Below are 13,561 nucleotides of genomic sequence, written 5' to 3' on the forward strand. Positions count from 1 at the left end.
TTTTATGCAAACACTTACACGGATAACTTCAATGTCAATTGCTGATGGAAGACATTGTCAAATATTTGTGACTTTAAACAAGTCAAAAGGTTAGGACAGCATGTGATTCCACACACCGTATTGGATTTGGTACCAATTTTTAACCGTGAACGGCTGTGTAGTGGCGATTGATTCATTCTGCAGTACAGAAAGCACCTTTTCTCCATTCAGAGCCTCTGTGTGCAAACAGACACATCTGGAGCTGAGAAAAATAGGAATGTTGGCATGTGAATCCCAGCTCTTGGACTTTAATTTGTGTTTAGCACAAGAATTATTCTCAGTGTAATATGAGTTTATAATGATGCTTTAGCACTCCTCTAGAGGAATCTTACTTGAAACATCTTCGCAACTTGCTGTCATTCTTTGAAAATTAAAATTAGCTGCTTCAAAATAATATTTGCATGATTTTACTCTGGGTGTAATTTTCCAGCTGTGAATCCATTCCCATAGCTGCTACTTGCAAGTTAGTTCTTTGTATTTTCAACTGATCCACTAAGAACATGAAGTAAAAGCAAAAGATGGTGGAAATATTCAACAAGTCACTCAGCATCTGATAGACTGGCTACTGTTTGGACTGAGATTCTTCATCAAGACTCGAAGGCAACCTTGTTGTCCTTTAGAACATAGAAACATAGAAAAATACAGCGCAGTACAGGCCCTTCGGCCCTCGATGTTGCGCCGATCCAAGCCCACCTAACCTACACTAGCCCACTATCCTCCATATGCCTATCCAATGCCTGTTAAAATGCCCATTAAAAAGGAGAGTCCACCACTGCTACTGGCAGGGCATTCCATGAACTCACGACTCGCTGAGTAAAGAACCTACCCCTAACATCTGTCCTATACCTACCACCCCTTAATTTAAAGCTATGCCCCCTCGTAATAGCTGACTCCATACGTGGAAAAAGGTTCTCATGGTCAACCCTATCTAAACCCCTAATCATCTTGTACACCTCTATTAAGTCACCCCTAAACCTTCTTTTCTCCAATGAAAACAGCCCCAAGTGCCTCAGCTTTTCCTCATATGGTCTTCCTACCATATCAGGCAACATCCTGGTAAACCTCCTCTGCACCCGTTCCAGTGCCTCCACATCCTTCCTATAGTATGGCGACCAAAACTGCACACAATACTCCAGATGCGGCCGCACCAGAGTCTTATACAACTGCAACATGACCTCAGGGCTCCGGAACTCAATTCCTCTACCAATAAAAGCCAGTACGCCATATGCCTTCTTCACCGCACTATTTACCTGGGTGGCAACTTTCAGAGATCTGTGTACATGGACACCAAGATCCCTCTGCTCATCCACACTACCAAGTATCTGACCATTAGCCCAGTACCCCGTCTTTTTGTTGCTCTTACCAAAGTGAATCACCTCACACTTAGCTACATTAAACTCCATTTGCCACCTTTCTGCCCAGCTCTGCAACTTATCTATATCCCGCTGTAACCTGACACATCCTTCCTCACTGTCAACAACTCGACTGACTTTCGTATCATCCGCAAACTTGATCACCCAACCTTTGAGCCCCTCCTCCAGGTCATTTATAAAAATGACAAATAGCAATGGTCCCAAAACAGATCCTTGCGGAACACCGCTAGTAACTGCACTCCAAGATGAACCTTTACCATCAACTACTACCCTCTGTCTTCTTCCAGCCAGCCAATTCCTAATCCAAACCTCCAACTCACCCTCAATGCCATACCTCTGTATTTTTTGAAGTAGCCTACCATGGGGAACCTTATCAAACGCCTTACTAAAATCCATATAGTCCACATCTACCGCTTTCCCCTCGTCTACCTCCTTAGTCACCTTCTCAAAGAATTCAATAAGGTTTGTGAGGCACGACCTGCCCTTCACAAAACCATGCTGACTATCCTTGATCACATTATTCCTATCCAGATGTTCATAAATCCTATCCCTTACAATTCTCTCTAAGACTTTGCCCACAACAGAAGTGAGACTCATCGGCCTATAGTTACTAGGGTTATCCCTACTCCCCTTCTTGAACAAGGGAACCACATTTGCTATCTTCCAGTCTACTGGCACTATTCCTGTAGACAACGAGGACATAAAAATCAAGGCCAATGGCCCTGCAATCTCCTCCCTTGCTTCCCAGAGAATCCTCGGATAAATGCCATCAAGCGCAGGGGACTTATCTATTTTCACCCTTTCCAGAATTTCCAACACCTCTTCCCTACATACCTCAAAGCCATTCATTCTATTTAATTGTGACTCAATATTCACATCGGCAACAATGTCCTGTTCCTGAGTGAATACTGACGAAAAGTATTAATTCAGTGTCTCCCCAATCTCTTCAGCCTCCACACGCAACTTCCCACTACTATCCTTGACTGGACCTATTCCTACCCTAGTCATTCTTTTATTCCTGACATACCTATAGAAAGCCTTAGGGTTTTCTCTAATCCTACCAACTAAGGACTTTTCATGTCTCCTCCTTGCTGCTCTTAGCTCTCTCTTCAGATCCTTCCTGGCTACCTTATAACTCTCAATCGCCCCAATTGAATCTTCACGCCTCATCTTTACATAGGCCGCCCTCTTCCATTTAACAAGGGATTCCAATTCCTTATTAAACCACGGCTCCCTCACACGACCCTTTCCTCCCTGCCTGACGGGTACATACTTATCAAGGACACTCAATAGTTGCTCCTTGAACAAGCTCCACATATCAATTTACCAACAGGGAAATGGTTTTCTTTTCAGAGATTATAGTACCTTTACCCTGTTTAAGTAGGTAGCTGACCTCCTTTTGACTTTTAACTTAGCATGGGCTGTGCAAAACTTAACTTCAGGCAAGGTTGTGGTTGCCATGTACAGTTGCTGCAGTAGATTCCAATTTAACTGGAAAGAAGGTGAACATTCAATTATTATTGGGTTTGACCTGCTGGTGGTTTAACGTCTCATTATCTTAGCATACTCCCGAATGCTACGTGTCTGTGTAATTGAAGTGCACTCATTCTGTGTACAGCTATGTTCAAACTCAAGTCATTGCTCCAGTGATGAGCAAGAGATGGTGAGCTTCTTTGAGTGGAACTGCCTCTTGAGCTAGCATGAAAATGTGTTGCTGGAAAAGCGCAGCAGGTCAGGCAGCATCCAAGGAACAGGAGAATCGACACACTTTCCTCATTCCTGAAGAAGGGCTTATGCCCGAAACGTCGATTCTCCTGTTCCTTGGATGCTGCCTGACCTGCTGCTCTTTTCCAGCAACACATTTTCAGCTCTGATCTCCAGCATCTGCAGCCCTCACTTTCTCCTCTTGAGCTAGCATGGCAATTAACCCCGAATATTCCTTCATTGGTAACTTTTGTTTTGGACTTTTATTGCAGCCAAGGGATGTAACAAATTTCACAGTGAGTGGTTTTGCCCCAATGAGCCCCCGGATCAGCAGTCCAATGCATCCCAGTGGTGGAGGTAAGTGAGCATTTCAGGCAAGATCTAAAGCTATTTATTTAGTGGAAGGCATGCTTTTGACAACCAGGATTGAATGCCAATAGATTGACATTCGAAGACTGTTGCTTTCTCATATGATGTGTTTATTCCATTAATAGCAGGCAATATAATTTTTGCCTATTGATCTGTCTTTGATGCATAGCTGAAATGGTTTCAGTGGGAGACTCTGTTCATGATTAGTGATACCAAACTGCAAATTATTTCACATGTGGTCTGCCTGACCTAAGTATTTCCAGCATTTCCTGTTTTATTTTCTATTTCCACCATCTACAATAATCTGCTTTTCAACTTGCAATTCATTGGATTTGTGTTCCCTGTGATATGAGTGAACTTCTCTCCCATATTAAAATAGGGGCTTTCTCAGGGCCCTCTTAGCAGACTTGTATTAATGTCTGCAGCCTTAGCTTCCAAACTAAATTACCAAACGAGAAATGATTTTCTTTTCAGAGGTTTTGGTATTGTGGAGACTCCTATCCTGTTAAAATAGGTAGCTGAACTAAATGACCATGATCTTGAAGTTTGCATCTTGGAATCCATTACAAGACCATGTCAAATGGTTCTGAGGAAAGAAAGCCTTTGCAATAAACTGGTGTACAATCTGGGTGGATTGAGACTTCATGGCATTACTTCTATATAACAGCTTGCATTTGTATAGCATCCTTAACATATTAAAACATCCTAAAGAGCTTCACAGAGATTGTTAACAGACAAAATATCAAGCCAGTGAAGGAAATGTTTGGAAATTAATCCAAACACTGGGTCGCTGAGTTAATGAGGCTTAAGAGCTGCTGTGCAGAGAGAGAGGGGTTTATGGAGGTAATTCTAGAGTTCATGGTCTAAGCAAATGAAGGGACAGCATCCAACACCAAGCCAAAGGAAATTGGGACATGCAAGAGGCATCAATTGGAGGAACACAGTTGATGGAGAAAGTTAGTGAGATAGCAAGTGGCAAGCCAGTGAGATGATTTGAACCCCAAGGCAATGATTTTAAAATTGAAACTTTACCAGGTCAGAAATCCCTCTGTGCCAGGCAACCATAGAATAATATGTGAATGTGTAAGAATTGTGTTATGTACACAGAGAATTTGGGTGAGCTCAACCTGTTAGTGTGTTGCCGATAGGAGGTCAACCATGAAGAAGTTGATTGGGGTAATAAAGGCATTAAAGAAAATTTCAACAACAGATGGGTGATATCATGGAAGTGATAGTTAAGTAACCCAGTGTGAGATCAGAAGCTCAACTCAGATGGACTGTTATGGCTGTAGAAACTTTCTGGTTCATCCTGAGTTCATGGCCATGAAGGAGGACTGAATTAGCAGCTAGGGGACAGAATATGTTTTGAGGGCAAAGACTGATGTTAATTGGTTGAAATTTTTATTCATCTGAAGTGCTACATGTTCTGACAGCACAGAGGTGGTGCAGGAATTTAGAGAGAGGGATGGTGGTGTTGTGAAACTGCATAACTTCAGTGTATCTATCTTCCACAGACTGTCCCTTGGTGTCAGTATCAGATTAAAAAAAATAGGCTGGGCCCAAGATTAAATCTTTGGTTGTCCTGAGGTAACCATGTAGGAGCAGGAAGAGAAGTACTATAGATTTCTTAGCTAATTGCATATTTTGGAATAAAACCATGTGAGGGTAGTGCCTGTTAGTTTGTCACTGAGGAGGTGCTGGAGGAGAACGATTGGCAATATCACGATTGCAGACAGCTATCATAGATCAGAGCTGGATAATCAACATGGTTACAGACATTTGGGGGTCATTTGCAATCTCTTTGGTTTTATTATGAGGTAGTTTAAACATGGATTTTGCCATTTGTTCTCTCTAACTTTGTCATGTAACTCTGCAATCCTCCAGTTCTTGCTTCTTCTACATTTCTTACTCCTTTCAACTTGCCACTGGTTGCTTCTTTCTCTTCAGCAATCTTGAACATGAACTCTAGAATTATCCCCTTAAACCTCTGTCTACCCACATCCTTTGAAGGGTCAAAACTTACCTGCCTGTGATAGGTTCTGATTTGGAGTTATAGAAAGACGGGCATGGGTTTGGAAGGTAACAACACTTCGTCTTTACAAATGAGGACTTTGGAGATTGGGCAGTAGTTGCAAGAACAGAACTGTCAAGCTTGGATTTTCTTGAAGGGTGGTTTTTAATAGTGGACATGGTATTTGAAGTGGAGGGGAATGTTATCAAAGAAAAGGGATATGTTTATATTATCAGCAATCAGGAAGGCAAGAAAGAATGGTTGGATGATTAGCAATTTATTAGGAATCGGATCAAAAGAGCAGGGGTGAGTTGCAACTAAGTTGAACTGAGAGCTTGAGGTGAGTTCAGGGTTAGGGAGAAAATGGAATTTTTCTAAGTTTGGCTTGTTTGGAGAAGAGAGGGAAAAGGCAGCTGAACAGATGCCTGAAGCTCAGTGACTAAGAAGTAAATGAGATACTTGCTCATGTTGGAAATGGAGTGTCGCACAAGAAGGATTTCAGGAGGGATTAATGGGGAGATAGTGATGTAATGGTAATATTACTGGATGAATAATCTTCCTAGGCTTAATGCTCTGAATGCAAATAGACTGACTTTGAAAGGAAATTTCATTATTCAGACCAAAGGCAGCAACTGGTGACATTTGAATTCAGTTAATAAATCTGGAATTGAAAGCAATTCTTAGTGATAATGACCATGAAACTGTCATCAGTTGTTGCTTTAAAAAAAACATCTGGTTTGTGGTTGAGTTAACGCTTTCTGAAATGGCCTGAGCGATCTCATTTGTTCAAACATAATTAAGGATGGGCAGCAAATGCCAGCCTTACCAGCTTTCATAAAAGAATGAAGGAAAAGATGGTGGTTGGCAGCTGAGAAGAGAATTTGAGCTATCTTCAGATTCAAGGATGATCCTAGAACAGTAATTAGTTTTGGCAGAGATCCAGTAGTGCTTTGTTTCATCCAGCTAGATCTGGCAACAAATGGTTCAAAGCAATTGTCTACCATAACTTCTCACGTGTACAGCTAATGAGAATAATACAAGACAATCATCAGTGCACATGAGAGTCAAATACTTAAGATGTGGCCCAGAGTCCAAGATTTTCCTGGACTTCCTGTAACTTGAATATGAACTTGATGAGCATAGAGCTCTCCAGAAAGACCTGAAATTAACCATGATGTTTAAAACAAAACGTTTGATGAATAAACAGTAGGAAAAATACAAGTTGATGTGAATAATGAAATCTCCTTTCAAAGTCAGTCTTCCAGATTTACGTAATATTAAATTTCCAGCATGCATTAACTGAACGATTTGTAGGAATAGTTGGGATAGTTTGATAAAGGACCATTACCTGCAGATAAATCTTGTTTTATTAGCTACTGGTTGATGAATTAGGAATCCAATACTGGACATTGTGGTGAAGCCCTCTACTCTCAATAAAACGTGATCTGAAATTTAATATGATGCTGGATTTTTGGTATGGTCAGTTTTATCAAGTGTGTGACTGCAATGTTCAATCAATGTTTTAAATATTGTCCACGTGTCCATTGGTTTCAGTTTATTCTAATGGCTTCAAACATTTGTCCCTTGATAATCCCGTTTTGGTGATGTGCACTGCTGAAACGCAAGATGTGTCTATGCCTTTATTCATCATGACTTTATTGACATCTGCTTTTCTGCAATTAAGATGATTAAATGATTGAATCTTACAGCCCCTCGAGGTGGGTTTGGAGGACAGGGGGGAATGGGCCGTGGTCGAGGTCGTAGAGATAATGACCTGATTGGACAAACGGTGCGCATTTCACAAGGACCATACAAAGGTATGCTATGAAACAAAGAACTTTCTTAGTTAACACCATGCGCTGAATATTCAAAGCAATGTACACAACAAAATCTCAATATACCACCTAATCTACAAAAAAGTAGAAATTGGAGAAACTCGGGGCAAAACCGTTCTGCTGCAGAATCACTGATTTAAAGCATTAACTCTGCTTTCTTCTCTCAGATGCTGCGAGACCTACTAAGTTTCTTCAGCAAATTCTGATTTTTATTTCAGATATCCTTCATCCACAGTTCTTTGCTTTATTTTAACACCTAATCTTCACATTTCCTGGTGTACAACGCTATGATTATTGAATCCTCTTTGCCAGTTTATGTTTAAATGTTTTAAACATTTTTCTGTCATTTTTTTAAACATACAGAAATCTATGTTTGTAAGTTTCAAAAATTCTCCAAACAACTGACTAATTGCATAATAAAAATACTGAGACTTTTAGAAAGCGGTTATATCAGTGGGATCGTGAGAAGTGGCAAGGACATGGGAAAGCAGCATGGCTCCCACTTAATCCCTCAGCTGCCACTAAATTGTAATGAATCGCACTGGCATCCCACCAGTAGAGTGGAAATCTTTTGTCAGCCCTTCTGCCCTCTGACATGTTTGGGGGGGGGAGGGGGCGGGGAGGTGTTTGTTGTTGCTGAGAGACTGCCAAGGGGCCTGTCCTCAATTAAGTAGCTTCTGTGTAGTGTTGCTACAGGGGAACACTCCCTATATAGGCAAAAGGTAACACTTTTATAAACAGTCCATTTGAACATTGCAATGTACAATGTATAGGATGAATCTTTGTTCACTGCCTGGAACAGGGTGCTACAGCAGAGCTTGTTCAGTTCACTATTACAATACTGAGCATAATGAATTGTGTCCATAGGTTACATAGGTGTGGTAAAGGATGCAACAGAATCCACAGCTCGTGTAGAACTTCATTCCACCTGCCAGACCATTTCTGTAGATCGCCAGCGCCTCACTACAGTGTAAGTATAAAGTCAAAAATAGTCAAAAATAAACTGCATTTTGAAGTTGATGAATGTGTCTGGCATTCGAGTCAGTTGAATGGATTGTATCCGTTGCTAGAACAGCAGCTTCTCTTTGCGTAGTACCTTAAATCTAATAAACTGTTATTTCAAAAGATTGTTTCAAAACAAATTATGGCACTATGCCAGATAAGAGATTAAGTCAGGTGACCAAATGTTTAATCTAAAAGACCGATTTTATGGGAGTATCTGAAAGGAGGAAAGCCAGGTCATGAGGCAAAGAGTTTTAGGTAGGGTGTTTTAGAGCTAGGAACTAGACAACTGAAATCATGCTCATCAAAGCTGAAGCAATTAAATTGGGTATGTTTAAAGACAAAAATTGGATTCCAGATATAGTAGAGAGTTATCTGACAGAAATAGATTAGAAATAGGGAGCGACAACACTATGGAGGGATTTAAAACTAGCCTGATAATTTTAAACCTAGATTTTGCTCAACTAGAAATCAGTGAAGAACTACAATGGGTCTTACTGCAAGTAAAGACATAGGGAATTTGGTGACCTCATGTTTGTGAAGGATAGAATGTGAGAGGTCAGCAGCGAATGCTTCTGAAAAGTCAGGTATTAAAGACATAACAGAAGATTCTGCATTTCATAAACTGAGACATGGGTAAAGGAGGGTGATGGATGTGAAAATTGAGAGGCTTTCATGCTGACGTTTTGTTTGTGACTGAAAGCTCCACTTGGGGTCAATTACAACACCTAGGCTACGACAGACTGGTTTAATCTCAGACTGTTACCGGGAAGAAGAATGGAATTGGTAGCCAGAGTTTGGAGTGGGAGATAAAATTCAATGGCTTTGATCTTCCCGTTATTTACTTATATTGGTATTATCCCTTCATTGTACTTTGATGTGTATAAATCAGTAGCATAATTGAAACAAGCTGGGCTGTGATTTTAGAAAATGGTATATTCCCTGTGTAGGGCCTGCCTCTGATGTCCCATGGTAGGAAAATAGTTATCTAATGTGCAGTTTTGAGTCTTACGAATGAATGTCGACTGCTTGAGGTGATGGTCAGGTGGGTAGTGATACCTGCAGATCTTAATCCAAACAAGATTTTAGGTGGAGGAAAGAAAGGGTCAAGAGAAGAAGTGTGACTGATTCTGACAATCCTTATAATATTTCTAATGACTTGAAGTCTAGAATTATTATGATATTAATTTGTGTAAACTTGTTCTATCTGGAAATCCTCAATTATTTTCAGCATAGCCTTAGTGGGAGTGTTAGCATTATCTTGGTTTCTCTCTCGTTTTCTTCAAGCCACCTTCAGCCCACCTGTCAATGTTATCCACCCATTTAATTTTTCTTCTTTTCTATTTTTGCTTCAGTTGATCCTAGCTCATGACTGTCAGGTCTTCATTTCCAAGGTCCTATATTTCTGTCTTTCTCCTTGTCGTATTTAGCAACCTTTTTGATTTGTGAACTCTTACTCTTGATCCTGATGTATTTGCATGTCTTTCTGTCCATCCACTGATTCTGGGCATCCACTGCTGTAACCCATTACAACCTGGAGATATTGTGAGCTTAATGGTTCCTGATGTTGAATTTTGTTTGTAGGAAAATATACAAAATACTTTCATCTTTGAATTTCAGGGACTCAAAGAAGAAGGGTGGCTTGACATCTGCTTACAGTCGTACTCCAATGTATGGTTCCCAGACCCCAATGTATGGCTCAGGATCACGGACACCCATGTATGGCTCTCAGACACCTTTACATGATGGTAAGATTGCTTGGCCAGACAGTATTGTGGAACTCATTGCCCATGGGTATGGTGCAAGTGGAGACATTCATTTCATAGGGAAAATAGATGGCAACTTAAAAGGTTGCCGGGCTACAGGAATGGAAAGGGTGAACTGAACTGACCAGATTCATGCTAATTCCCAATTAACAAACTTATTCGGAGAAAAGGCTCTGGTGACTTTGTTCACTGGTCATTTTAGTAAAATTCCTGAATCCCAATGGATTCCTTAATTTAGAAGTCAGTGTGAATGTCCTCAAATGTAATAACCTATGCCGATCATATTTCAAAGCTGGCATCTATTGTTATGTCTTTGAGCCACAGTTATGTAGTCAAGAAAATCAAAAACACCGAGCAAACATTGTATTCACAACCAGAAGATCTCCATTTTATGCAGTTTAATATAACAGGTGCTGAGCTTGGTGCCCTAATAATTGATTTCTGCAAACGCATGACCAGTCCATTCATGCTCTGTGTGATCTAAATAACCTCATTATAGAAATTATCAAGCACTGAGCCTTTTTTGAATTTTTAAAAAAGCTGTTTGGGACATTATTGCCTCTGGTGCATTATCCACGGAAATACCTCAATCAATCAAAATCAACATGCCATCCAATGAGCATCCTTTTCTCATGCAGTATAAATTGTTCTCCTTTTCAAATTTGGCATTGTTGTAATTGCCCTGATTGGTGTGAAATGAGCAACTTTGACAACATGTCTGTTCTCAGAAATACACTTTTTATTTGTTCGGAACTGATTTTAATTCATTTAGAAAGTTGGTCTGTCCAGAAATTAATCTGATTTGAAATCTGTCTGAGAAACCATCCTGTCAACACAGATTTTAAAGTTGGAATTGGCTTCAGGATATAAATCAAATTGTTAAATACCTTTTTTATTTGCACTTAAAGCTGTGAAGTTTTTGGGAGACTGAAATACATTGCCTGGGTGTTGGCTGCGATGTGTTTGTGATTAGAATGAAGAAATGAGCTTGTACAGTGTCATTATATGAGACATTGCAGGATCTTGCAGAGTTACAATCATTGCAAAACCTTTACAGCAATTTCATCAGAAATAGTCAAATATTGAGTCTGTTATTATTCCAGCCTGCATCTGAAATGTTAGCAAAGATCAGTATGCTTCTGACATATATCTTTGATTTTAGGAAGTCGAACTCCACATTACGGTTCCCAAACGCCGGTTCATGATGGGAGCAGAACTCCAGGGCAAAGTGGGGCTTGGGATCCAAACAATCCCAACACACCTTCCAGGTAAGAATCAATGAAAGCGAAGATTTTCAGTTTGACTTGCAGCGAAGGTTAGAATTTAAACAATATATGAATTTATTTTCTTCCACAGAGTGACTTGTGCAGTTTGATTTTTACAAGCAATATTTTCTTTTCTTTAATTGCACAGGAATGATGATGAGTATGATTTCCCTTATGATGATGAGCCCACCCCATCTCCACAGGCCTATGGTGGAACACCCAACCCACAAACTCCAGGCTACACAGACGTGCCATCTCCACAGGTTAACCCCCAATATAACCCTCAAACACCCGGAACACCAGCAATGTGAGTACATATAAAGTCCTGTGTTGTGTAATTATATCATTAATTCTCTGAACTCCATTATTTTCTGTTGAAGTACATAGGTGCTGCTAAGAGAGCACATTACTGGACTTTTCTATGGGTCGAGGCAATCGATTTTTTAGTAGCTGGTGCACGTAGAATTTATTACGCAGAAACAGGTCGTTTAGCCCAACCAATTTTTTCCAGTATTTATCATCCACAGAAACATCTTCATACTTGATTGCATCTAGTCTTCACATTACTTCTCCTTAACTCTCATGAATAGCGTGGAGTTAAGCCCCATCAGACTGAAACAAAGTCTTCACTTCCACCAAGTCTCTGTCTGCCAACAGAATCATGATGGCACAGCAGCTCAGTGCATCAGGTCTATCCTTGCTCCTTTTAGAGCAAACAATAGTCTCATTCCTCTGTACAGTTCTGTAGCCAAGCAATTTTATTTCCCTCAAGTGCTTTCCAACTTCTTCAAATCATTCATTATCTCTGCTCCACTGTCCTCATAAGCAATGTGTTCCAGTCATTGCCATTGTTTAATTAAAATAGTTCTTCTTCATGACCCCATGTCTCTTTTGCCTGGTCTTGAAATCTGTCTCCATTTCTTTAACCATTAGCTAATGGGAACAACATACCTTATTTAAACATGTCATGACACAGTACAAATATAACCTCACTATTCAAGAAAGTGGAAACTATAGACCAATTAGAGGATGTAACAAGCAGGGAGTGGTGGGCCTGTGAAATTCATTGCCACGGAGCGCAGTGGAGGCCGGGGACGTTAAATGTCTTCAAGGCAGAGATTGATAAATTCTTGATCTTGCAAGAAATTAAGGGCTATGGGGATAATGTGGGTAAGTGGAGTTGAAATGCCCATCACCCATGATTAAATGACAGTGTGGACTCGATGACTTATGGTAGACACAGGGGAGCCGGTAGACACAGAGGAGCCAGTAGATATCCAAAAAGCATTTTATGAAGTGCCACATTTTCCCTTGATTTATTATTGTCATGTATACCTAAGTACACTGAAAAGCTTTGTTTGTGAGCACGACAGGAAAATCATAGTAAGCAAGGACATGAAGTTCATAAGGTGCTTAGACAGACTGAGGCCTACAGGTTACACTGCATAGGAGGTGCACGAAGCAAGGTCAACATTATTTGAATTTAGAGAGCCCATTCATTAGTTTAATAATGGCAGTGAAGAAACTGTTCTCAAACCTGTTGGTGCATGTTCAAGCTTCTGTATCTTCTACGTGATTGAAGAGTTTGTAGGAGAGCATTACTGGAGTAGGAGAGGTCTTTGATGATGTTGGCAGCCTTTCCACGGCAACAAGAACTGTAAATGGAGTCCATGGATGGGATGTTGGCTTGCATGATGGTCTGAGCTGTGCAAACAACCTTCTGTAGTTTTGTACGGTCCTGGGCAGAGCAGTTGCTGTACCAGGCCATTATGCACCTGGATAGTAAGCTTTCTGTGCATTTGTAAAGGTTGGTGAAGATCTTTATGGACATGCCGAGTTTCCTAAGCTGCCTGAGGAAGAATATGATTTAGAGATGCCGGTGTTGGACTGGGGTGTACAAAGTTAAAAATCACACAACACCAGGTTATAGTCCAACAGGTTTAATTGGAAGCACACTAGCTTTTTAACTTTGAGGAAGAATAGGCATTGTTGTGTTACCTTGACCGTTGCATCTACATGGGAAGTCTAGGACAGGTTGTCGCTCCTAGGAACTTGACACTCTCAACCTCTGCCCCGTTGATGTTCTCCTGCTTTCTATATTAAGTCATTGATTAGTTATTTTGTTTTGCCACATTTAGAGAGATGTTATCATTGCACCATGACAGCAATCTTTCGGTCTCTTTTCTGTATTCTAATA

General features: G+C 40.5%; 1 protein-coding gene across 2 annotated transcripts in view; it reads left to right on the plus strand.

Moving 5' to 3' along the window:
* The window catches only part of supt5h (SPT5 homolog, DSIF elongation factor subunit), an 83,347-nt gene that overhangs the window by 52,035 nt on the left and 17,751 nt on the right, over positions 1-13,561 (plus strand). For both annotated transcript variants that reach the window (XM_043681017.2, XM_087983989.1), the window contains 6 exons: positions 3,389-3,473; positions 7,206-7,313; positions 8,199-8,301; positions 9,954-10,081; positions 11,262-11,367; positions 11,513-11,671. In XM_043681017.2, the coding sequence (XP_043536952.1) occupies positions 3,389-3,473; positions 7,206-7,313; positions 8,199-8,301; positions 9,954-10,081; positions 11,262-11,367; positions 11,513-11,671 (689 nt within the window). The remainder of the gene's footprint in view (positions 1-3,388; positions 3,474-7,205; positions 7,314-8,198; positions 8,302-9,953; positions 10,082-11,261; positions 11,368-11,512; positions 11,672-13,561) is intronic.

This window comes from Chiloscyllium plagiosum, unplaced genomic scaffold (assembly GCF_037043375.1).
Source record: "Chiloscyllium plagiosum isolate Xiang-an unplaced genomic scaffold, Cpla_swu_hap1 HiC_scaffold_47, whole genome shotgun sequence".
Lineage (NCBI taxonomy): Eukaryota > Metazoa > Chordata > Chondrichthyes > Orectolobiformes > Hemiscylliidae > Chiloscyllium > Chiloscyllium plagiosum.